General features: G+C 33.3%; 1 protein-coding gene across 1 annotated transcript in view; it reads left to right on the forward strand.

The window, feature by feature from the left end:
- LEMD3 (LEM domain containing 3) overlaps positions 1 to 24,722 on the forward strand; it is an 80,974-nt gene extending 56,252 nt beyond the window's left edge. The window contains exons 5-13 of the mRNA XM_039471847.2: positions 13,085 to 13,164; positions 13,247 to 13,392; positions 14,518 to 14,619; positions 14,721 to 14,823; positions 15,466 to 15,644; positions 17,388 to 17,469; positions 22,054 to 22,159; positions 22,246 to 22,324; positions 22,527 to 24,722. Coding sequence (XP_039327781.1) covers positions 13,085 to 13,164; positions 13,247 to 13,392; positions 14,518 to 14,619; positions 14,721 to 14,823; positions 15,466 to 15,644; positions 17,388 to 17,469; positions 22,054 to 22,159; positions 22,246 to 22,324; positions 22,527 to 22,690 — 1,041 coding nt within the window. The 3' untranslated portion in view covers positions 22,691 to 24,722. The remainder of the gene's footprint in view (positions 1 to 13,084; positions 13,165 to 13,246; positions 13,393 to 14,517; positions 14,620 to 14,720; positions 14,824 to 15,465; positions 15,645 to 17,387; positions 17,470 to 22,053; positions 22,160 to 22,245; positions 22,325 to 22,526) is intronic.
- The last annotated feature ends 403 nt before the right edge of the window (positions 24,723 to 25,125 follow it).

Genomic DNA, 25,125 nt, shown 5'->3' on the forward strand with positions numbered 1-25,125 from the left:
CAGTTGTTTTCTTTCAGTACTTTAAATATGTTATTTCACTCTTTTCTGCTTTGTAAGGTCTTTGCTGAGAAATCTTGTTATAGTCTTTGGGGGACTCCCTTGTATGTGAAGAGTAGCTTGTGTCTTAGCTGGTTTCTTCTCTTTGGTTTTCAACAATTTGAACATAACATGTTTCAATATGGACTGATTTTAGTTTATCCTCATTAGGGTTAATTGGCTTTCTTAACTCTGAATGCCTATTTTCTTCCCCAGGTTTGGGGAGTTTGGGGCCCCAAACACATTGTTTTTTGGTTTCTTTCTTCTCTTTCTGAAACTTCTGTATTGCTTATATTACTTAACATTGGTTGACTTGATGGTGTCCCATTAAGTTCCTTAGACTTTCTTTACTTGTCTTTATCCTTTTCTTCATTTTGCTTATCTGACAGAATAATTCTAAATGACCTGTTTTGAGGTTGCTGATTTTTGCTTCTGTTTGATCAAGCCTACTCTTGAACCCCTCTACTGAATTCTTAAATTCAGTTATTCTTTAGCTCCAAAATTTCTGGATTTTAAAAATATTTTCTGTCTTTTTGTTGAATTCTTACTTGGTTCATGCATCATTTTCCTGATCTTGTTGAGTATATGATGGCTTTTTTCGAATTCTTTGTCATGTAATTCTTAGACTTCTACTTCTTTACGTTATGTTTTGGAAGTGTATTTTGTTTCTTTGACCATATTTTCCTGTTTCTTCACGTACCCTGTTAATTCGTGTTGAGATTCATACATTTAACAACAACAACAACAGAAAAAAGCAGCCACCTTTGTAGACTTTGTACAGTGAAAGTTTTTTACTAGTATGTCTATGTAGAGATTCTGGGTTTCTTACATATCTTTTCTGTGGCTGTGGTTGAGTCCTCTCTGGATTTTTGCCTGTAAATTTCCAATTAGAGAAGTTTTGCTGGTTTATTTTCTCACAGTTTATGATCTTTTGATCCCTAGTATCTGTAGATTATCCTTGGTGTCTATATATTATCTGGAGCTGCCATAAGCTCTTCAGCTCATTTTGCTTCTTAGTGCCCCCAGGCATCTAGAATATGCTGAGTTTTATCAGCATTTTGAATCAGGTGAGGCAGAAACCAGCCAGGCAATGCTCCCTGCCCCTGTGAAGTCAGAACTTTGGATGCATGCTCTTTTTTCCTCCCCCAGGGAGAAGCCAAGAATTGGGATTTTTCTCAACTTTCTTCATGCCAAGCTGGGGTTAGGGACAATGGTGAGTGAGTGCTGTTGCTGTTGTTCTCAGTAGTCCTGAGTTTGGTGCCTTTCAACTGTTAGATTCAGACACGACAGAAACCAGTTGCCCCCAAAAGTCAGACCATTAGCTGTATGTTCTAGTCTTCTGTTTTCCCCCTGAGGGAGAAGCCACGAGTTGGGAATTTCCTCTCTGTTGCACTGCTCTGTGCAGTGGGGAGAGTGTCTGGGAAGTGAGTGACATTAATTTTCCTAATAGCTTTGATACAGGTGGTTTTGTGTTTGCCTAGGTGCAGGAACCTTTTAACTAATTTCTGGATTTTTCACAAATGGAATTGGTCCATGTGTTTTTGTTGAATCAGTGTCTCGTTGAGGGAAGGAGGGTCTGGGACTTCCTATTCTGCCATCTTGCTGATGTCACTCCTCCACTTTTTAAAATTTAGAAGGTGGTATATGTTTTAAGGCTTTCAGCAAGGTTTTAGTGATAATCTCCTGTGATATGCTTGTCAATAAAGAGAAATATTGACTGAGTTTTTAACTTAATGTATGACTTAAATATAGGTCCCAAAAAGATGCTAAGACAGTATAATATGGAGATTATATCTGGAGTCAAATTCTAGCACTGCCAAGAGAAGCTATTGCGTTTTGGTAAAGTCCCTTTACCTGTTTCTTTGTGAATGTGGGACTGCTATTAATACCTGTCACAGTTGTTGGGAGGCTTAAGTATGTAAAATGCCTAGTTCAGTGCCTCATGATTACGGTAGCTTCCCAACAAATTCAATTTTTGTGTTTTCTGATTTAAATTAGTGCCACTCTAGTGAGTAATCTCTAAAAACATGCCACAGGAATTTTGCTTAAGGTTTTTTATTGTTTTCATTTTCAATTTTGACCTAGATGAGAACATTGATGACAGTAAAATTTATGGATAGTATAATAGCTAATAGACTGGACAGTTAAAGAATCAGAATTCAAAAACATCTTGACTAAAGAAGAGTTATTATAGGGCTCAGTATTATGGGATGGATGAATGTCAGGGTGCAGGCAAAAAAAAGGGGATTGGATTGAGGAGGCTAAAGGAGACACTGAATAAAATATTCAATGAAGAAAGGCATAGTGGGAATCCAAAGCAAGCAAACAATTCCTTATAAAATAATTGAATGGGTTTTTACTTCTAGTAGTAGGACTGTCTTATCCCATTCAGTGTTTCCTTCCTGCTTTCTTTCTGTTATGTAGTTAAACCTCCCTCTGAGATTTGATCTCTGAGAGGTAATACTACAGATATGTGTTATGACTGGTCATAAATTCCTGGAGCAAGTCTCATTTGCCTTTCAGAAGAATCCTGAGACTCTTAAACATAATTAATTCTTCCTTGGTATCTGGGGGATTACTTCCGGGACCCCTATGGTCACAAATATTTGTAGATGCTCAAGTCCTTTGCATAAAATACTGTAGTGTGTAACCGGTGCATATCCTATTATGTACCTTAAATATTCTCTAGATTGCTGATAATACAATGAAAATGGTATGTAAATAGTTATTATTATACTCTATCATTTAGGGCAAGCTTATCCAACTTGCAGCCTAGGACGGCTTTGAATGCGGCCCAACACAAATTTGTAAACTTTCTTTAAACATGAGAATTTTTTTGCAATTTTTTTTTTTTTTGGCTCATCAGCAATGTATTTTATGTGTGGCCCAAGAGAATTCTTCCACTGTGGCCAAGGGAAGCCAAAATATTGGACACCTCTGGTTTAGGGCATAATAAGGAAAAAAAAAGACTGTACAAGTTTAATGCTGATATAGTTTCCAAATATTTTTGATTCATGATAGACTATATTGAGTCTATTCAGCATTTCAGTCTATGGATGGTAGAACCCATGGATAAAAGACTGTATTGTGTTTGAAGGACTGAAGAAATGGGATAGGAGTTGGGGACGAGATTGGACCTGACTAGCAGTTAAGATGGAGCTGAGGAAGAGGCAGGGGCTGGTGTAGAATTATCAATCTCTTTTTCACTTCTCCCAACCATTTTCTGGTAGCTATGGGTCAGCAATAGTACAAGTTAAAAAGAAGGGACACAGACGCGGGGTTGGGGTAAGTCAAAGCCAGGCAGCAGTAGAGTATAAGATTAGTTCTACTGAAGACTAGCAGCAAAGAAGTTACTGGAAGCACCTTAGCATAAGTTGAGTTGGAAACTGCTTATATCTGCTTTTAAAAAAATGATATTTAATGAACTATAGCTTTTTTTTTGCTTTTGTTTTTAATTGACATGACAGCTGTACATATGGGGTATATAGTGTGATATTTTGACACATGTATACAAGGTGTAATGATGAAATTGGGGTAATTAGCATAGCCATCACCTCCAACATTTATCATTTCTTTGTGTTGGGAACATTCAAATTTTGCTCTTTTAGCTGTTTGAAAATATGTAATAAATTGTTGTTAATCATAGTTGCCCTGCAGTGTTATAGAATACTAGAATTTATTCCTCCTACCTGGTTATAATTTCGTTTAACCAACCTCTGGCTACACTCACTCCGTCTGGCACTTTGCCACTTTCTAGCCTCGACTGACCATTACTCTGCCTGCCTACACGAGATCAACTTTTTAGCTTCCACAAAGCTAAAATAAGCCAGGTTCTTAGTAGTCCTTAACTTGGACTTCTAACTCACTTGTCTTCCACAAATGAGATCATACATTTGTCTTTCTGTGGTTGCCTTATTTCACTTAACATAATGTTCTTCATCAGTGTTGTTCTGAATCACATAATTTAGTTCTTTGTTATGGCTGAATAGTATTCTGTTGTGTATGTATATCACATTTTCTTATTCATTCATCTGTTACTAAACACTTGGATTGATTATATATTACTGTGAATGATGTGACACTAAATGAAAGTACAGATACTTCTTTCACTTACTGATGTCCTTTCCTTTGGATATATACCCAGTAGTGAGATTGCTGGATCATATGGTGGTTCTATTTTTAATTTTTTGAGGATCCACCATAATATTTTTTGCAATGGCCGTACTGATTTCCATTCCCACCAACAGTGGATAAGAGTTCCTCTTACTCTGCATCCTCACCAGCATTTGTTATTTTTTTTTTGTCTTTTTGATACTAGCAATTCTAACTTGGGTGAGTGAATATCTTATTGTGATTTTGATATGCATTTCCCTGATGATTAGTATGTTGGACATTTTTTTTATATGCCTGTTGGTTGTATGTCTTCTTTTGAGAGATGTCTGTTCAGCTCATTTGCCCATTTTTTAGTTGGACTTTTTTTTTTTTAATCTTGAATTGAGTTTTTTGTGTGTTCTGGATATCGATCCCTTGTCAGATGAATAGTTTGCAAATGTTGTCTCCCATTCTACTAGTCATCTCTTCACTCTGTTTCTGCCTTTGCTGTGCAGAATCTTTTATTTTGCTATAACCCCATTTATTTTTGCTTTTGTGTCTTCTCCAAAAAAAAAACCTTTGTCCAGACTAATGTCCTAAAGCATTACCCCTATATTATCTTTTAGTACGTTCAAAATTTTAGGTCTTACATTTAATTCTTTAATCCATTTTGAGTTGATTTTTGTTTATGGTGAGAAATAAGGGAGCTGGCTTCATTCTGCTTATGAATAGCTAGTTTTCATAGCACCATTTAATGAAGAGACTGTCCTCTTCATTAAATGAAGTGAATGGTCTTGGCACCTGTGTCAAAAATCAGTTGGCTGTAAATATGTGGATTTATTTCTGGGGTCTTTATCCTGTTCCAGTGGTCTGTGTGTCTGCTTTTATGCCAGTACCATGCTGTTTTTGGTTACTATACCTTTGTAGTGTATAAGTTTTATAGTGTGATGCATCCAGCTTTGTTGTTTTTGCTCAGGATTGCTTTGACTGTTCATAGTTCCATATGAGTTTTAGAATTGTTTTCTTCCACTTATGTGAAGAATGTAAGTAAGTAGTATTTTGATAGGGATTGCATTGAATCTATAGATTATTTTTGGTAGTGTAGTTTTCATAATCTTCTAATCGTGAACATGGGATGTCTTTACTTTTTGTGTATGTCCTCTTCAATTTCTTTTATTGCTGTTTTATGGTTTTTCTTAGAGATCTTTTACCTTCTTGGTTAAATTTAGTTATAGGTATTTTATTCGTTTATTTTTATAGCTATTGTAAGTGGAATTTAAAAAAAAAAATTTCTTTTGTTTTTGGTATATGTTACTGATTTTGAATATTGCTTTTCTGTCCTGCAAGTTGATTTAATCCATTTATAAGTTCTAAGAGGTCTTTGGTGGAACTTTTAGGGTTTTCTACATTAACATCATGTCATCTGCCCATAGGGACAATTTTTCTCCTTTCCAATTTGGATGCCCTTTATTTCTTTCTCTTGCCTAATTTCTCTGGATAGGACTTCTTTTAGCTTTTTCTCATTCAGTATGCTATTGGCTGTAAGTTTGCCATTTATGGCCTTTATTGTGTCCTTCAGTACCTAGTTTGTTGAGAGTTTCTGTCATGAAGAGATGTCAAATTTTATTAAATGCTTTTTCTGCAGTGAACTCTATAGCCTTTAGAAGATTTTTATATCTTGAGTTATTTTATATTTCAATTTCAGTTTTTTCTTATTTTAATTTAGAATTTCTGTTGTATATTTTAATAAAATTGTAGATTAATTTCATTCTTAATTAGTTAAGGAATTATTTTATATAAAATGTTAATACTCTAGTTAGGTTTATGTATGTGTGTTTTTGTTACCTTTTCTTTTTGTAATCTTACTTTCATGTTTTTCAAATGCTATACAACCTGCTGTGGTTTGTCACCACTATAGACGCAGTTTGTACTGCCTAAAAAAGCAAAACATAACAGCTTTAAACAGGATTTTTTTCCCCCAAAAAATATAGTTTTAAGGTCTATATAAAAGTCTTAAAGTACTACTTTTAATAATGCTTTTTTTTTTCCATGTAAAATCAAATAATACTGGCCTGGCACAGTGGCTCCCATCTATAATCTCAGCACTTTGGGAGGCTGAGGCAGGAGGATCATGTGAGCCCAGGAATTGGAGACCAGACTGGGAAACACAGTGAGATTTTGTCTCTACAAAAAAATAAAAAATAAAAAAATAAATAACTAGGTGTGGTGGCACATGGCTCTGTACACCTTCTGTAGTCCCAGCTACTCAGGAGGCTGAGGTGGGAGGATTTCTGTGATTGTATCACTACGCTACTAGACGACAGAATGAGATCCTGTCTCATAAATACATAGCGCTCATTATTTAATTCATATGGAAAATGAAAGGAAAAAAAACCTGCAAATTCATTATCTAAGGATAACAACTGGTAACGTTTTGGTCCATTTTTCTCTAATTATAAATTTTTTTCTAAAGCTAATATTTAAATAACATAAATTATACTGTAAATATTCATATCTTTCTCTTGAAATTATTGTGTGTATTTCAAAAACCGTTCAATGATTTTTGAAAACTTTCTATTACTGAATAATATTTCATTATATGATTTTATTTTATTGGTTTACGGTTTTTCAATATTATGAAAGCACTCTAATCTTTGCATATAGAATTTAATTTTCTAATATTTCTTAGGAAATAATCCTATAAAGGAAATTACTTGTTCAAAGAACATGAAATCTTACAAGTGCTTTTGATATATGTTGCTATATTAGTTCCCAATTTAGAATGACTGCTTTAGCACAATCTAGCCAAAATTCTCTATTTTATTTTATTTTATCTATATTCTGGCATAAATATGGAGGAATCTCACTACAAAGGTGGTATCAAACAAGGATTATAATATCTATATGGTAGGCTTTCTGCTCATGGAGGAAAAGATCTATTATATTTTTTAATGTATTTGCATTATGGTTCCACCAGTAATACATTTAAGTTTTTGGATTGAAGAATAAATAAACCAAAGAACATGTAGAACTCCTACAGGTATAAGCTAATTTTTTCACAACTTCTAGTACATTTTAAGCACTGTAAGTATAGTAAATGTTTGGTGGAGTAAAATGAGTGAATAACTAAGCCTCAGTAACATGTTTTTGTCTTCTTGAATTTGATTATTTATGTTTAATTCTTAATTTATTCAATTTTCTCCTTCAAAGGAAGTTTAAATAAACTTAATAACTAATTTAGGTAATTTAAACATTATTTTTATAACTACTCCAGTGCTCTTCTTGCGCTTTTAAAAAAACTCATTGTTTTTGATATTGAAAGCTTATTTGAATTTGTGAAAAGTTAAGAGGTCCCTCTGGTGGAACATTTAAGAAATGCATAGTTTATATTTCCATGAAAATACATGATTGGTTTTTCAGTTAATTGGTAGTAACTTTGTATAACTTTTTATGGAATTATGTAATAAACGGGTTTTATAATAATAATTAAAGTTTATGAAGTACAATTTGGTACTTTCTGTATGTTAATTGTAATTTCAGAAAGATCCAACAAGATAGGTGGTATTACACCAATTTCGTAAAGAACCTAACCATAGAGAGGCTAATAACTAGAGCATCCAGCTACTATGTGATGTGACTGGGAAGAGAACCAATGTACTTGGTCTTTTCTATATATTGTTCTACCTCTTAGGTGGATGGAGTGGATTCATAATCCTTAGCTTCAGCTATTGAGTGGGCAAGGATTGTATGCTATTAAGGATTAGGATCTGAAAAAGTGATCAAAGTAGATACATCTGCATAGGTGGCATATTTTCACTTGTCCCATTTAAGGTTGTAAATATAGCTGATCTATAATGGAGCCAGCATCAGATCTGGGGTCTGCTTGATTCTAAAGACTATGTTTTTGTTGTTGTTGTTGTTTTTATTTTAGCAGGTGAAAGATCATACAGTTCTGAATAGGAGTTACATCCTATTCAGCATTGTTGATTTCTGTGTGTTATATTTTAATTAAAGGTAAAAGGTGCCAGCTGATGTAGTGTATATGTTCTCACAATTCACTAGAAGATTCACCAGCAGGAAAGCTGAATAGCTATTACTATGTAAATTATCAGTTTCACAAGCTATCCATATTAGGTTTTTAGTCCTCGCTTGGTTTCTTCCTATACCAGTGCCTTTTCCCTTCTTACTAAAGTTTTGTTGCCTTATTTAATGAAACATTATTGTTTTTGTACTTTGAAACGTTAATCCAAGTTCACAGCATCTGATACTGGTTTTAAAATACACATTTTTGATCCATTATTTTGAAAATAGAACATTTGGGAGAGGTCATGGGAGTATGCGTGCGTACACATATAATGTGTTAGATATAAGATTGGGAAAAATATACTTTGAATTTAGAAAGATTTATATGAAGCAGTCAGTGGTATACTGACTGAACTATTGACTATAAGTAAATAGTAATAAACAATAGTAATAAAAGTCATGCAATAAAAATTAAAAACAGTTTCCTCCCAATTTTTGTCATCAGTTATTGGAAAATGTTTGTTTTATGATGCTGGAATGCCTTACCTCAGAGGTTAGCAAGCTGTGGCATATGGGCCAAATCCAGCTTGCCTGTTTTTATGTGGCTTGTGAGCTGTGGTTTTACAGTATTTTTAAAGCTTGCTTTTTAAAAAAGAAATTTATATGGCTGCAAAGCCTAAAGCGTTTATTCTGGCCCTTTGTGGAAAAAAAGAAGTTGACCAACCCCTGCCATACCCACAGCTTTGCAGGTGGCTACAAAAAGTGAATAATAAAACAGTTTAAACTCTTAAAATCAGGTATATGCTATGGTGTGCTACAATATTACCATGAACTATTTAGCACAAGCAAATAATTCGATTTTTGCTTTTATAAAAATTCCATTTTCTAATACTCCCGAATACTGTATAACTGTGTAGATATATATTTGTGGAAATAGTGGCATATTTTAGACCTCAACACTCTATTAAATCCTTAATGAGGTTTTAAATAATCAATTGTTTATTAAGAATGTGTACCCATAAAACGAATATTCCATGGTTTTGTTGTATTCCGGATAGTGAGTGGATGTCAAGTGATATTAACAAGGGAAAGGAAAACAGGAAAAGGGAAAATAACAAGAGATCCTCTTTTCTTACTGTCACTATTTGACAACTAAAAAGTTTAAGCCCTTTGTTCTTCCTCATATTTAGCTTTTTAGATCCTCAGGTGTCCTTGTTAATTTGAACCTTTATTTACACTTTAAAAGGATATTTGATGAGAAGAGTAATATTTATAATGTCGGTCAGCATCCTAAATTTTTTATATTTAAAATTTGCAGCTAGTAACCTTGGGAGTTTGTTTTTATGTTATCTGAAATTTATGTTTATAGTCTAGTCTTCAAAGACTAGATTATACTTGTCCAATAGTATATGTAGTAATGCAAAGCATTACTACATATACTAGGCAAATCATAGTAATACAAACTGAATAGCATGTATAAGTACAATACAACGTTTCATTGATTTTTAATATATGCATTTATATATGGCATCTGTGTCTTTGAAGAACTAAATGAGTACCTAAATCCTTTTTATAAGTATATAGTGACATTATAAAGAATAAATACAACGTTATCTCCAGCTATACTGGTAACCTATATTAATCTTGTTTTGTAGATTTTCATTTATACACAAAGTGATTTGTAGTAGTATATTTCTAACAATTGAAACTAATTGCCTGAAATAATTTTGTGTAACTTTATTGTATAACATTTGAAAACAGTATTAAAGCAAACAAAAATCACTTGTATCCTCATTCTTTTCTAGTGCTACTCGTGAGTACATAGATTTTATAATTATAAATACAGTTGGCCCTCTGTATACATGGGTTTTTCATCCACAGATTTAACCAACCATAAATCAAAAATATTTGTGATACTAAAAGGAAAGAAAATGAAAAAAATACAGATTTTAAAAATACAGCTGTCTGTATTCATTTACGTTGTATTAGGTGTTGTAAGTAATCTAGAAATGATTTAAAGTATAAAGGATGATGTACATAGGTTATATGCAAATACTATGCAATTTCATATCAGAGACTACAGCATCTGTGGATTTTGGTATCCACAGGGCATCCTGGAACCAATCCCCCATGAATACTGAGGTATGACTGTATATATAAAGTGAATGTTGTAGTTTTATTTTTTTGAAGCAGATAGCTGTTTAGCTCTCATCATGATTATTTCTAAGTTCATAATATCCATTGAAATTGATAGCTGTTTAGCTCTCATCATGATTATTTCTAAGTTCATAATATCCATTGAAATTATCTCATATATAAGCCTTTTTAAAATTATTAAATACATTGCCTGCAATTGTTTTTGATATTTGTAAATGCTATAATAAACATCCAAGCTTAAAAAAAAAGGCCTATAGTTACCTTCACCATCTTAAAAATCCTGATAGTAAAAAAAAAAAAAATCCTGATAGTAGTTTCCTGTAATGATGCCTGAAAAGGTTAATTCTGCTTTATAAAACTCTTTATCATATTCACAAATTTGATACATTAGAGTAACTTACCAGTTTTATATTAGGAAGTAAACTGTACTGATCAAATGGAAACCTCATAATTTTCAATGCCTTTGAAGAATCTGTTGATAAAATGCAACAGGGTACTTCTTAGAAAAATCTTTTTTTTGGAGAGAGTTTTTTTTAAATGACTTCTTATTTCTGTTTTTAGAAATTCATTTTTTCCTCAATGAGCCAGGCATGGTAGCTCACACCTGTAATCCCAGCATTTTGGGAGGCCAAGGCAGGTGGATCAGTTGAGGCCAGGAATTTGAGACCAGCCTGGCCAACATGGAGAAACCCTGTCTCTACTACTACTAAAAATATAATAATTAGCTGGATGTGGTGGCACACACCTGTAGTCTCAGCTACTTGGGAGGCTGAGACACAACACTTCGCTTGAGCCCTGAAGAGAGAGGTTGCAGGGAGGCAAGATTACACCACTGCACTCCAGCATGGGCAACTCAAAAAAATTTTTTTTTTTTTTTGCTCAAAAAGGACATAAAGATACCAATACGAGTTCCAAGAACCCAGGGAATTTTGACTGCATTGTTTAGTGCTGCATTTCTAGTTTCTAAAATAGTACTTGGCACATGGTAGGCCCTCAACAAATATTTGTTAAATGAATATTTGTTTTTTATGTAAAGATGTTTATAACAGTATTATATTTGATTTAAAAAATTGGTTATGCTCTAATTGTTCATTAGTAAGAGGTTGATTATAGAATAATCATACAATAGAATACTATTTTGTTGAAAAAATAGGATTTTTCCCATGTATACTGACATTGACACAATATTTTGTTCCATGAAAAAAGCAAATAGAATAGTATGTATAATATGATACCACATTTAATATTTTAATTTAAAAATGCATACTCTACCCACACATCGCAGTTCTTAAACTTTTTGGCTCCCTATAATTGCCGATGATTCTGGCTTTTGTTTGTGGGATATATACATTTATATGTTTTTGTCTATATTAGAAAAATGTATTTATTTTCTAATGGTAAATATGTATTACAAATACATGTTTATATTAAAAAAACTGAAAAAAATTATTTAGAATAAGAAAAATGAATCTATTTAATGTTAAATAACATTTTTATGAAAAATAACTTTTCCAAAATGAAAGCATTTAATGAGCAGAGTGGCATTGTTACATGTTTTACAAATCTCTTAAATGTGTAGCTTAATAAAAGGCGACTGGATTCTTATCTGCCTCTGTATTCAATCTGTCATGATAGTTTGGTTGAAGTACATCATGAAAATCCAGCCTCACATTGTTATGTAGTCAAAACATTGGAAAGTATTTTAGTTGCCTTTTCAGATAATTGTAGATACACTCTTCTTTGATACCATACCAAACCTTTAGTAAGTAGTAGTTTCTTCAATGTTAGTTGCAATTGTGGAATGTCAAACTGTATCAGTGAACTTCTTGTACTCTTGTCTCATAAAATCCTTTCATTTATTTTGCACTTTGAATAGATCTTTTACCTATGCATGAAGTTATATATGTGATTGGTTTTTATAAAAATTAGTATTTTTCAAATGCATTGGTCACATTTCATTATTCCATATCAAAAAACTGCATTTGTTAATATCACACAAATCTCTCTGGAAAGGTCTTCAAGTATTGTGAAGTTGTCCAGGTCACAAAGATGAATGCTAGTTTTTCAAAATTCTACTTTTTACTTGAATGCTCAAATCTGATGATTGGTAACCCAGTCAGTTTTTCTTTAGTTGATAGGTTTACTGCATTTATGTGTTGATAATATGTCTGTGAAACATCCTAATCTGGAAGAGTTTGCCATTTATTTTTCACCGTAAGTAGTATTGCATTTTAAAAAGTGGTAAATTCACTGTTATGATGGCACTGATAAAATAATGATTAAGAAAAAGAACTTCCAAGCCAGGTGCAGTAGCCCAGCACTTTGGCAGATCACTTGAGGTCAGGAGCTTCCTGGCCAACATGGTAAAACCTCATCTCTCTAAAAATACAACAACAAAAAAATTTAGCCAGACATGGTAATGGATACCCATAGTCCCTGCTACTCAGGAGGATGAGGCAAGAGAATCGCTTGAACCTAGGAGGTGGATGCCACAGTGAGCCAAGATTGCACCACTGCACTCCAGTGACAGAGAGAGGCTCAGCTCCCAAATATGTAAAATTAAAAAAACAAAGCAAAATATTAACACTGATTATATTGTAGTGGGAAAATGGTAACCTTTTCTTTTTTCTCATTCTTTTAAAATTTTTCTGTAGTATTTTATGTTATATAAAGAAAAATTCCATATAGAGTATGTTATAAAGAATACCTTATAGAGAGTCAAATGAATGTGGATTATTAAGAATAGTTTTTTTTTTTTCTCGATTTTTCTTGTTAGGATTTAGGTCCTGAGTATGAAGGTATATTTAACACCTCATTGCAGTGGATCTTAGAAAATGGAAAAGATGTTGGAATAAGGTAAAGTATCTGATTTCTACTTTGACCATTTTGTACTGTGGAAAGTGATTCTGACTTTAAATTCTATCTTATTTTAAAATAGGTGTGTTGGTTTTGGCTCTGAGGAAGAATTGACAAATATAACTGATGTGCAGTTTTTACAGTCCACAAGACCACTGATGTCTTTTTGGTGTCGTTTTCGACGTGCTTTTGTTACTGTAACCCACAGATTGTTGTTATTATGCTTAGGTAAGTTGTAAAGATAAGAAAGGATATAAATTGCAGTATGAATTTTTGTGTGTATTTCACTAAATGCCAGAGTTGAGAAATCGTTTTTGTGATGGTTGCTAAATAAATCACAGCTGGATGTCTTCACTAAATATAATAAAGTTGGGGTTTTTAATATCAGTATCATTCTAAGGGCTTAGAAAACAGTAATATAAGGAGAGGTAGGAATAAAACTAAAACTTTGTCATAAGACTGTCACAGAAAAAATAAGTATGGTCACTGTATACATAGAAATCTACCTTAGAAAGTAGAACTGAAAAATATAAAAATTTAACTTATTTTTAAATAAAATGTTATAAATTTTTATTAAAATTATGTTTAGTTAAAATATCATTTACCTAAATTAAAATTATCATTTTTTAAATTGATAATAGGGATTTAGGTGATAGTTTTTTTTTCTTTCTTCTTTAAAAATGATTCATTTTGGCCAGGTGCAGTGGTTCACACCTGTAATCCCAGCACTTTGGGAGGCTGAAGCAGGAGGAGTGCTTGCACTCAGGAGTTTAAGACCAGCCTGGTTAATACAGGGAGACTCCACCTCTACAAAATTTAAAAAAATTAGATGGGCATGGTGGCACCTGCCTGTAGTCCCAGCTATTTGAGAGGCTGAGGTAGGATGTAGGAGGGTTTCTTGAGCTCAGGAGTTGGAGACTGCAGTTAGCCATGATTACGCCACTGCCCTCCAGTCTGGATGACAGAGCAAGACCCTGTCTCCAAAAAAACAAAACAAAAATTCATTTTATTTAAAGATTTAGTATGTTTAGTCTTATGAGATTCACTTTTCTAGTCATTTTATGCTGCAAAGGAAAAAACTTGTGAAACATAGTTATATTTTATTTTTTAAAAATAGTATTGAGAATATAAATGTTCACTTGTCAATGTAATGGAAGAAATGCTTTTTTCTAGAAAGAAGTGAAACTTTGGAAAATGTTCAGTATTACATTTTTCTAATGTAGTTTTAATTATATGGCTAATTCAGCCATCTGTCTTGAAGGTTCATTCCATTGTGGCAGTTAAAATAATCACTGCAATATTACTGAATGATTGACCACAATTTTTAAAACACAAAGTATATGCCCATTGCAGGTGTAGTGATGGTTTGTGTCGTTCTGCGTTACATGAAATATCGATGGACAAAAGAGGAGGAGGAAACCAGGCAGATGTATGATATGGTGGTAAAGATTATAGGTATGGTATTTGTAAGAATCTCAGCTATTTTTAGAAGAGTCATTATATGATTAAACTACATTATGTCAAGTGATTGATTCATTTGTAAATTTTATTTTTAGATGTTTTACGAAGTCATAATGAAGCGTGCCAGGAAAACAAAGATTTACAACCTTATATGCCTATTCCACATGTACGCGATTCCTTAATACAGCCTCATGACAGGTGTGTTCAAAGCATTACCGAGTTCAAGTAAATCAGAATATAGGTGTTTTCTGCAGTATTGAAAATTATATTGAGTTGTGGGCCTTCTTAACTAACCTTGCTTAGTGCACAGGTTTTTTTTGGTGTGTGTACTTTATACTCTTTCTAAATTCTCTTCTATTATTCTCCTGATTTTGAGTGACAACTGGATTTTTAAGTCCTTCTCATTCCTATGCATTCTTGATTCTTTGTTATTCGTCTCCATCTTATTTCCTTTAATCTCATCTTGATAAAGAAATAGACAGATGATAGCCAGTGGCTTGTGTTTTACTAATGTTTTTAAGTACTAATTTTATTATTAATGAAGCTTTTAGAAAACTAAAATACAGCTTTTGAAAATGAAAGCTAATTCCATATTCTAAAGCAGCATCTTGACTCTAGCAACACATAATCACCACTGGAGCTTTTGGTGAAAAAATACAGATGTTTGTGTTCTAGCTCTGGAAATTGAAATTCAGTAAATCTGAGATGAGGTATAGGCATCTAAATCTTCTTTGAACAAACTCCATGAGTAGTGGTAAGAACAGCTAGAGCTAACCATTACTTCAAATACTAATATTCCCAAAAGATGACAGCAAATTTGCCATTTTGTTCACATGATAGGAAAAAAATGAAGAAAGTCTGGAATAGAGCTGTTGATTTCCTTGCTGCTAACGAGTCTAGAGTTCGCACGGAAACACGAAGAATAGGTGGTGCAGATTTTCTGGTTTGGCGATGGATCCAGCCTTCTGCATCCTGTGACAAAATATTAGTTATACCTTCTAAAGTATGGCAGGGTCAAGGTATGTATTTTTAAACATCAAAAAAGTAATTTTCTTCTAATTTTTCAAAATGACAAAAAATTTTTTAATTAAGTGAAACAGTACAATTCAAAGATGTACAAAGGCAAAGCTCTCTTTCTGGTTCCATTTCATAGAAGGAATCAGTGTTAGCTTCTTATGTATCCTTCCACACTTTTGTCTTTGCTAATGCAAACATAATTGGCTTATCTTTAATAAAGCTGAATATTCTTTGAATTTTGCTTTTTCACTTAACAAAGCAACTTAGTATTATATATATTAACTGCATTCTTTTCATCTAATTTCTTTATGTAAATAAGACACAATTTATATTAATATACAACGTAATATATATATAACCTATATATGTATATAAGTGAAATCATAACTTTTTAACTGCTCTTTTTTCCCATTTTTACTTGCCTCCTCTTTCTTACCTTTAATTAATAAATAGACCTTTCTATTTATATATCCCTCCTGCCAAGTAACTTTTGTGGATGTCTTTCCATGTCTTTCTTAATGCCTACATAGTTTCAAAAACATGTATACATAAGTAAGGGATTTTGAAGGTTGGCTACCATATGTGCCCATCCTTTACTACAAAGAAAAGTAGAAAGCAATGCATCAGAAAATTACAACTTTTTCCTATAAGAGTATGTTTATCAATATTTGCTAAACATAGTATTTGTGGAAAAGGTAAGTAAGTTGTTTTGGACTTGCAATAGAAAAATCCAGTCACTCCCTTTTTATTCTTCAATTAATTTTTACTTTGAAAAAGCTTGAAAAAGAGGCTTCTTTAAACATGGCATATAAGTGATGCTTTGTCAGGGTAAATAGCTGATGCATGCAGGGTTTAATACCTAGGTGATGGGTTTGGGTTGTTAGGTGCAACAGACCACCATGGCACTTGTTTACCTTATGTAACAAATTATCTACTCAATAATATACCCTGATTCTATCAGCTTTTCACCTGCACTGTTGGCCTGTCTTACCCACTTCATTTTTCCTCTCCTTAGACAACTATAATATAATAACCTAACTGGTTGCCTTGCACTCACTTTTGCTTTTACCTAATTGAGTCTCCACATAACAATGTATTTTTTAAAACTGTAGTTTAAAAGACGGATTTTGTACTCTTCTACTCCTTAAAACACTGGAGTGGCTTTCTGTTACTCTTATGATAATGCCCACATACTTTAATGTGACCTACATCATCCTAAATAATCTAACATCTTCTGTAGGCTTATCTTTCTATTCTTTTGACTTCAGCCACATTTGCTGGCTTTTAGTTACTGGAATACACCAAGTTCTTTCTTGCCCCAGGAGCTGTATACAATCAATCACTTCTGCTTGAAATTTTCTTTACACACCTCTCTTAACCCTGCTAATTTTTATTCTTCAATTCCCACATAAATTTCACTTTCTCAGAGAAGTATTATCTAAAACTCTCATTTGAGAGTATTAGATAACTTTTTAGGTTAACTTTTACAGCTTTCTGTACTTTCCTTTCTTAGGACTTAATCACAGTTGTACTTTCTTGCATGATACTCTATCATCTGTCTCTCCCATTAAACAATAAACTCTTTGGTAGCAATTACTATCTGTCTTATTCACCTTAACATCTGACCAGGGGTCTGGCTCATAGTAAAAGCATGCAGTGAATATTTTTTAAATGAACTGAATGATTGAATGCCATTCAACAAAATGGAACAATAAGAAATAGTAAAACTAGTTTGTTTTTTGTAGCATTTCATTTAGATAGAAGAAATTCACCACCAAATAGTTTGACACCATGTCTAAAGATTCGGAATATGTTTGATCCTGTTATGTAAGTATTATGAGCGGGGTACTTGTAACTCTTATTCTGAAGATTTGGCTGGAAAATGCATGATATAATGGTGTCTGTAATTGAAAATGTCTTTCTTCTGAATCTCTACTACAGAAACACTATGTTTTTCGCTTTTATTAAATTCTAAGATTTGGCCAAAGGACCCTAATGTATAAAGATTTGTAAGGCTTTTATAAATCTTTGTATTCATTATGAATCCTCATAGCAGGTAAATAGATAAATGCCTGAGGCAAATTAATGACTCACAGTGACAAAGAGTACCCTTTATTAAATGTATAAGTTATATTATATCCATTTTTGCCTTGATAGACAATATAGATTTTAAAAAAATCACTGCTGCTTACTAATTTCAAATTTCAAATCTCAAATTGTAAAAAGTTTCCTACAAAGATGTGTACACCTTCTTCTCTGTAAAGTCCTATCGCTGCTTGTCAATGTAACATTTGAGGAACTTTTCAGACTTTATAATTCCAACAACATACGCTTCCAGAGAATAGCAGAGTCAAAAGTGACTGCCTTAGAATTCATAGTATTTCATGTGTAAGCTGCAATAATTCTTAGAATTAGCTTCCTGAGGCTACTACTTATCTATCCAGTGATATTACAGATCATATTCTGTTTTTAAAATCCCAACAGTGGCAAACACATTATGTATAAAATACCCCCAAAGTCTCATCTAATAACTCATTGATGAAATTCTAAACAAGTGACAGCAAAGTTGGAAATGTGAGGTAGTATGCGTGTGCGTGCGCACATAGATACACACACACACATACACAGAGACAGACAGTCACCACTTCTGTTTTGCAGAGATAGAAACAACAGTGTGATGATACCTCTGTTGGGAATCTTACCTCATGTCTCAGGAATTCAAAAATCCACTATTTTATTACTTAAGATGAAAATTTGTGATTTAAGGTGAAGTCACGCTCCCCTCTGTCTCACAAGTAAGACAAATGTCCATTACTACAGCAGAAAAACCTTAAAACTGTCATTATAGTAAGGTGACTTTACAAAATGTTAGTTCTATATCATTATTTTGGAAAAGACAAGCTCAAATATAGTATTTACTAAGAATTTTCTCTAGGAATTTGAACATATTGTTAAAATTAAAGAAAATAACATTCAGCTAGGCACAGTGGCTCACAGCTATAATCCCAACACCTTGGGAGGCTTTGAGAGGCCAAGGTGGATGGATTGCTTGAGCTCAGGAGTTTGAGACCAGCCTGGGCAATGTGGCAAAACCCTGTCTCTACAAAAAATAGAAATGAAATTAGCCGGGATTGGTGGCGTGCTCGGGAGGCTGAAGTGGGAGGATGGCTTGAGGCTGGGAGGCAGACATTGCAGTGAGCTGAGATCACACCACTGTATTCCAGCCTGAGTGGCAAAGTGAGACCCTGTCTAAGAAAAAAATAGTATTTAACTTTTACACGAGAGAGATCCAAGATGGCTGATCACTAGCAGCGAGATTGTAGCTCCCAGTGAAAGCGCAAAGAATGAGAGCACGCTACACCTTCACATGAATTCTTGTTGCTTACGCACCAGGAGATTCCCAGCGGAGGAGCCCCACGGGTCGCCAGCACTACTCTTGTGACCAGCGAGGCAGTTTTGCCGGCACCTCAGAGCGTCGGTTCTTGGTGCAGAGTCAGAAAAGCACCATCAATCTTAATGCCGCTGATTTAGTCGGCGCAGTGGGTTGCTCAGATTTCGGCGCTGAGAATCAATAAGTTGGACGTCCACTAAGAAACCCAGTTACAAAGACGGTAATTATAAAGACCACAGATGGATAAATCTACAATGAAGGGAAGAAAACAGCCAAAAAAGGCTGAGAATACCCAAGATCAGAACGCCTCTCCCTCAGCAGGGGATCACAGTTCCTCATGAGCAACGAAACAAGGCTTGACGGAGAACGAGTGTGTTCCAATTACAGAAGCAGGCTTCAAAATGTGGATAATAATAAACTTCTGTGAATTAAAAGAACTTGTTCTAACCCAATCCAAAGAAACTAAGCACTTTGAAAAAAGGTTTGACAAAATGTTAACAAGAATACACAATTTAGAGAGGAATATAAGTGAATTGATGGAGCTGAAAAACAAAATAGGAGAACTACGTGAAGTATGCACAAGTTTTAACAGCCGAATTGATCAAGCAGAAGAAAGGATATCAGAGGTCGAAGACCAACTTAATGAAATAAAACAAGAAGACAAGATTAGAGAAAAAAAGGACAAAAAGGAACGAGCAAAGTCTCCAAGAAATATGGGACTATGTGAAAAGACCTAATCTACGCTTGATAGGTGTACCTGAATGTGACGAAGAGAATGAATCCACGCTGGAAAATACGCTTCAGGATATTATTCAGGAAAATTTTCCCAACTTAGTAAGGCAGGATAATATTCAACTCCAGGTAATTCAGAGAACACCACAAAGATATTCCTCAAGAAGAGCAACTCCAAGGCACATAATCGTCAGATTCACCAAGGTTGAAATGAAGGAGAAAATACTAAGGGCAGCCAGAGAGAAAGGTCAGGTTACCCACAAAGGGAAGCCTATCAGACTTACAGCGGATCTCTCAGCAGAAACCCTACAAGCCAGAAGAGAGTGGGGGCCAATATTCAACATCCTTAAAGAAAAGAACTTTCAACCAAGAATTTCACATCCTGCCAAACTAAGCTTCATAAGTGAAGGAAAAATAAAGTGTTTTGTGAACAAGCAAGTACTCAGAGATTTCATCACTACCAGGCCTGCTTTACAAGAGCTTCGGAAAGAACCACTACACATAGAAAGGAACAAACAGTATCAGCCTTTCTAAAAAATACCAAAAAGTAAAGAGCATCAATATAATGAAGAATTTACATCAACTAATGGGCAAAATAGCCAGCTAATATTAAATGGCAGTATTAAACTCACATATATCATTATTAATTCTAAATTTAAATTGACTAAATCCCCCAATCCACAGACAAGCAATTTGGTTAAAAAACTAAAACCCATCAGTATGCTGCATCCAGACCCATCTCACATTCAAGGATACACAAAGACTCAAAACAAGGGATGGAGAAAGATTTACCAACCAACCAGAGAGCTAAAATAAATAAAAAGCAGAAGTTACAATTTTTGCCTTTGATAAAATAGTCGTTAAAGCAACAAAGATCAAAAGAAGCAAAGAAGGACATTATATAATGATAAAAGGATCAATGCAACAACAAGAAGAGCTAAAGATCCTAAATATATACGCACCCAATACAGGAATACCCAGACATACAAGACTAATAAAGAGACTTAGACTCCCACACAATAGTGGGAGACTTCAACATTAATATTAGACAGATCAATGAGACAGAAAATTAACAACGATATCCAGGACTTGAACTCAGATCTGGAGCAAGTAAACATAATTAACATTTATAGACCTCTCCACTTTAAATACACAAAATATGCACTCTTATCAGTACCACATCATATCAACTTAGAAGTTTAAACGAAATGTTGGTTGGCTCCGTGTTTGTTATTCTTTTCCCTCATTTTCTTTTATGTCTCCATTATTAAGGACAATTATAGGCATACCCATATTTAGACTGCATTCTAGCCTGGACAATAAAGCAATACCCCCATTCTCTCTCCCTCTTCCTCTTTCTCTTTCTTCCTCTTATTTATTTTTCTTACTATTCTTAAAAAAAAAAAAATGACAGAGGATATTATAATATTTCTATTCAACTGTCCTAGATTTAAAACTAGGATAAAATAAAGGTAGACATTTTTGGAAAAAAATCTTTTGGATAACCTTAATATTCACTAAAAGGGCGCTTGTGTGTAAAAAAAAAAAAGAAAAAGAAAGAAAGAAAAATGCTTACAGGAAAATACGTAGTCTTAAGAGCACATAAGAAAGAAGAGCCTGGGTTTTGTGGCTTACACCTGTAATCCCAGGGCTTTGGGTAGAAGGAAGGAGGATTGCTTGAGCTCAGGAGTTTGAGACCAGCCTAGGCCCCATAGGGAGACCCTGTCTCTTTCAAAATAAGTAAATAAATAAATAAAAATTTTAGGATGAAAGAAAAGCTGAGAATTTGTGAGTTCTGCATCCATCTCAAGAACCTAGAACAGTAAATTAAAGGATTTAGAAGAATGGAAATGTGCAGTGCACATAGAGATGTCTGGAAGAATATATACAAAAAAAAAAAAAAAAAACTTTTACAACTTTAGTAAGTTCACAGCTCATTAAGTGCTTATTAACACTAGAAAGAAAACAAATAAATGTTAAGTACACAGGAATTTTAAACATAGGAATGACCCAATCCATTTGTTCTGCTGTGGTGGGTTAGTCTTACATTGCCTCAGCTCTCTGCACTCTCTCACTGGAAAGTGAGAGAAGTGCTGAGGTTTCTGAATACTAATAGTTTTTTAGTCCATCTACTGTTAATCAACAAGCATTTACTTAATACCAATTAAAATTATATGTAGTTTTTAAACTACCCCAATTCTAATACTATATATATGTTGTAAGAGACAATGAAGAATTTTTGCTGAATAGGAATATGATTGTTGATTTTTGTTTTCGTTAACTTTTAGGGAAATAGGGGATCAGTGGCATTTGGCAATTCAAGAAGCAATTTTAGAAAAATGCAGTGATAATGATGGCATTGTTCACATTGCAGTAGACAAAAATTCACGTGAGGTAAAGTAACTTTTAGTATTGAATTTCCTGTTTTGGATTTGTTACTATTAAACTAAGACTATTTTCTTTCTTTTTTGATATCACAGGGTTGTGTATATGTTAAATGTCTGTCTCCAGAATATGCTGGAAAGGCTTTTAAAGCATTGCATGGCTCTTGGTTTGATGGTAAGAAATTTGAATATTATAAACATTTGGAAAATATAGTTAAAACTATACCAGATTTTAAATAAAATAATTTAGCTTTTTTTTTTAGTAGCAATTTTAGATGACTTTGTTTTGTGCTCATGTGTCTTTTACCACAGGTAATTTTCTGCAAATATTAAACACGGTTTTACAGATCTAAAATACTATTTTTATCTTATAACAGGGAAGTTGGTTACAGTAAAATATTTACGACTAGATAGATACCACCATCGCTTTCCCCAGGCTCTTACTTCCAACACTCCATTGAAGCCATCAAATAAACATATGAACTCTATGTCTCATCTTCGTCTTCGGACCAGCCTAACCAATTCTCAAGGAAGTTCCTGAAGAGATTTTCTTCCATTTTTAAGACTGTTATTTACAATAGGAAAATTCCTGTTTGGCTTTTTGTCTTCCTTTTTAAATGCTTTTTGTATGTAATATTTTTACTGATGAATACATCTGTTTGAATGTTCCAGAAGACTTAAGGTTCCAAAGGGATTTAGCAGTGAGGCATCAATGCTGAGTAGGTAGGATAATTATTTCATTCAGTTTTTGGAGCTCAGTTAAACCAATACATTTAAAGTTTTGCATGAGGAGCATTGACTTTATTAAGCATTTTCAGATGTGTTGGTTGTATTTTTGCACCAAGAAGTGTTTGGATAACCACACAAAAGCATGATGAAAAGGCTTCTTGTAGTCCCATAATTTCTTGTGAACTAATGTTGTGAATTTTTGTATACAGTCACCTGCATAGTTCCTACAGGCTAATGTGGTAAAACTGTTGATTTCTCAATTTAACCTTAAGTTTCTGTTGCTTATAAGCGATTCATTTGCTACAGCTGGAATATGAGAAAATTATTTTGGGCTTAGTGATTACAAATATGTGTAAGTGGATGTATATGTACTTAAACTGGCTTTGTATATATGTATAAATGCTGGTGGTGGTGAAAGTAGTCTTGTTTTGTGAGGATGTCTGCATTAAAGCAGTAAAATAAGCTTTCTATTTTATTGATAATCTAACGTGTGTGTATATATATGTATGTGTATATGTGTGTGTGTATATATAGATATTTGTGTATCTATATATACACACACACAAACATATACACATATGGCTGTACTTTTGCATAAATCAAACAGCCAAACACCTGGAAGTATTAGATACAAGGTTAAAATATCTTTTATAGGTTTTATATAAAAATGTCTGAGTATGATTTTGTGTGAAAGTTCTGATACCAGTTGTAATAGATTCAAATTTATGTGAGCAATAAAGAAGAAATTGGCAGATATTGGAAAAATATTTTGCAAAAAGCTGTATTTATTATAAATACTAGGGCTATGACATAGTACCATTGGGATTAAGTCATTTTCCCAATCTATTTATAATTTAATGATATGTTAGTGCCTCTGTTATATGGCAAGTTTAAAGCAGGGCACATTGTTGCAGCAAAATGTGTATTTGACAAATTATACTTGCAATTTTGGGTCATGAAGTTTGCAATATAGTAAATGCACGATTGACCGTTGCTTTGTGCCTCAGTATTTAATTTGTTTCAGTAAAGTTACTTTATTACTGTTTATAATTTCAGATAAAAATAGTTGCTGAGCAAATTTTACTTGTAATCTACAATTGGCTTTTTAAAAATAACCTGTTGATATATCATTGTCAGTCCAAATGAATATGTGAAACAGCTGGAATTGTATCAATTTTGGTTTTGTTTAAAGCTCAGTTTCCTTTTGTTTTATTGTATGTGTTGGGTTTGCAGCATGAACTTGCACAGATAATGCACGTTTTCTGGTTAAGTAAACATGATGCACACTATTCTGTAACAGAAAGCCCTATTGTGCCTTACTTATGTGCTTTTGTGGGCACCTTGTTTATGAAGAATAAAAAATGATTTGTTATCTGAAGAGAATAAATTTTAAATTCTCAGTTTATGTCTCAGATGCTAACGTGTGAAAATATAAATATATATAATATATAAAGTAACCAATCTTCCTGTATTTTATGTGCACCATAGCGATTTATCTGAGCTTAGTGACCCCCATCTTGTAACCTGTTGCAAGAGTGAATGTAAAAAATAGTTGTGGCATTTTAAAAGGTCGCCTTTGATGCAGATGCATCTTTTTTTTGCTTCTAAAACATATTTCATGTAAACATTGTACATTTATTATTGTAATATATACTATTATGCAGCTTATTTTACCTGAAACTGTTAAGCTGACCAAGATCCCTTCCTGCAAGACAGATGGGAATGTGTATAATAACTAGGTATTTGAGAAGTTCTGAAGTTTGATGTAATCTGTTACTTGTCCTGTTTAAAAAAAAAAAAAAAGGAAAAAATTCTAATTAAAAATTTATTAGGTTTTTTTTTAATGTGTCTTGGCTTTTTAAAAACTTTAAGTGTTCTGTATCTGTATTTATTTTTTACCAGTGAAAATAGGTGTCTTTAGTTTAAATCTGTTTGACAGTCTGTGAATATTTGTGCTTATAAAATTGAATGAAGACCCTAAAGTTAATTTTAACCATCCATCTCATCATTTTGTTTTTCCTTATGAAAATGTCTTCATCCAACTTTCAAGTACTTGAATCAAAATGGGGTAAGAATGTCAGTCAGCTGCATCACAAAGCATTAGTTCTGCTAGATACTTTTTCACAGCAAGATTTTCTCAAAAAAAAAAAAAAAAGGAAGCATTTCTTTTAACATTCTGGCTTGAGTTCTACTGCATTATGTTAATGCACAGTTCATAGACTAGCTACTTTAAATAGCATTGGTTTA

This window comes from Saimiri boliviensis, chromosome 7 (assembly GCF_048565385.1).
Source record: "Saimiri boliviensis isolate mSaiBol1 chromosome 7, mSaiBol1.pri, whole genome shotgun sequence".
NCBI classification, from domain to species: Eukaryota; Metazoa; Chordata; class Mammalia; order Primates; family Cebidae; genus Saimiri; species Saimiri boliviensis.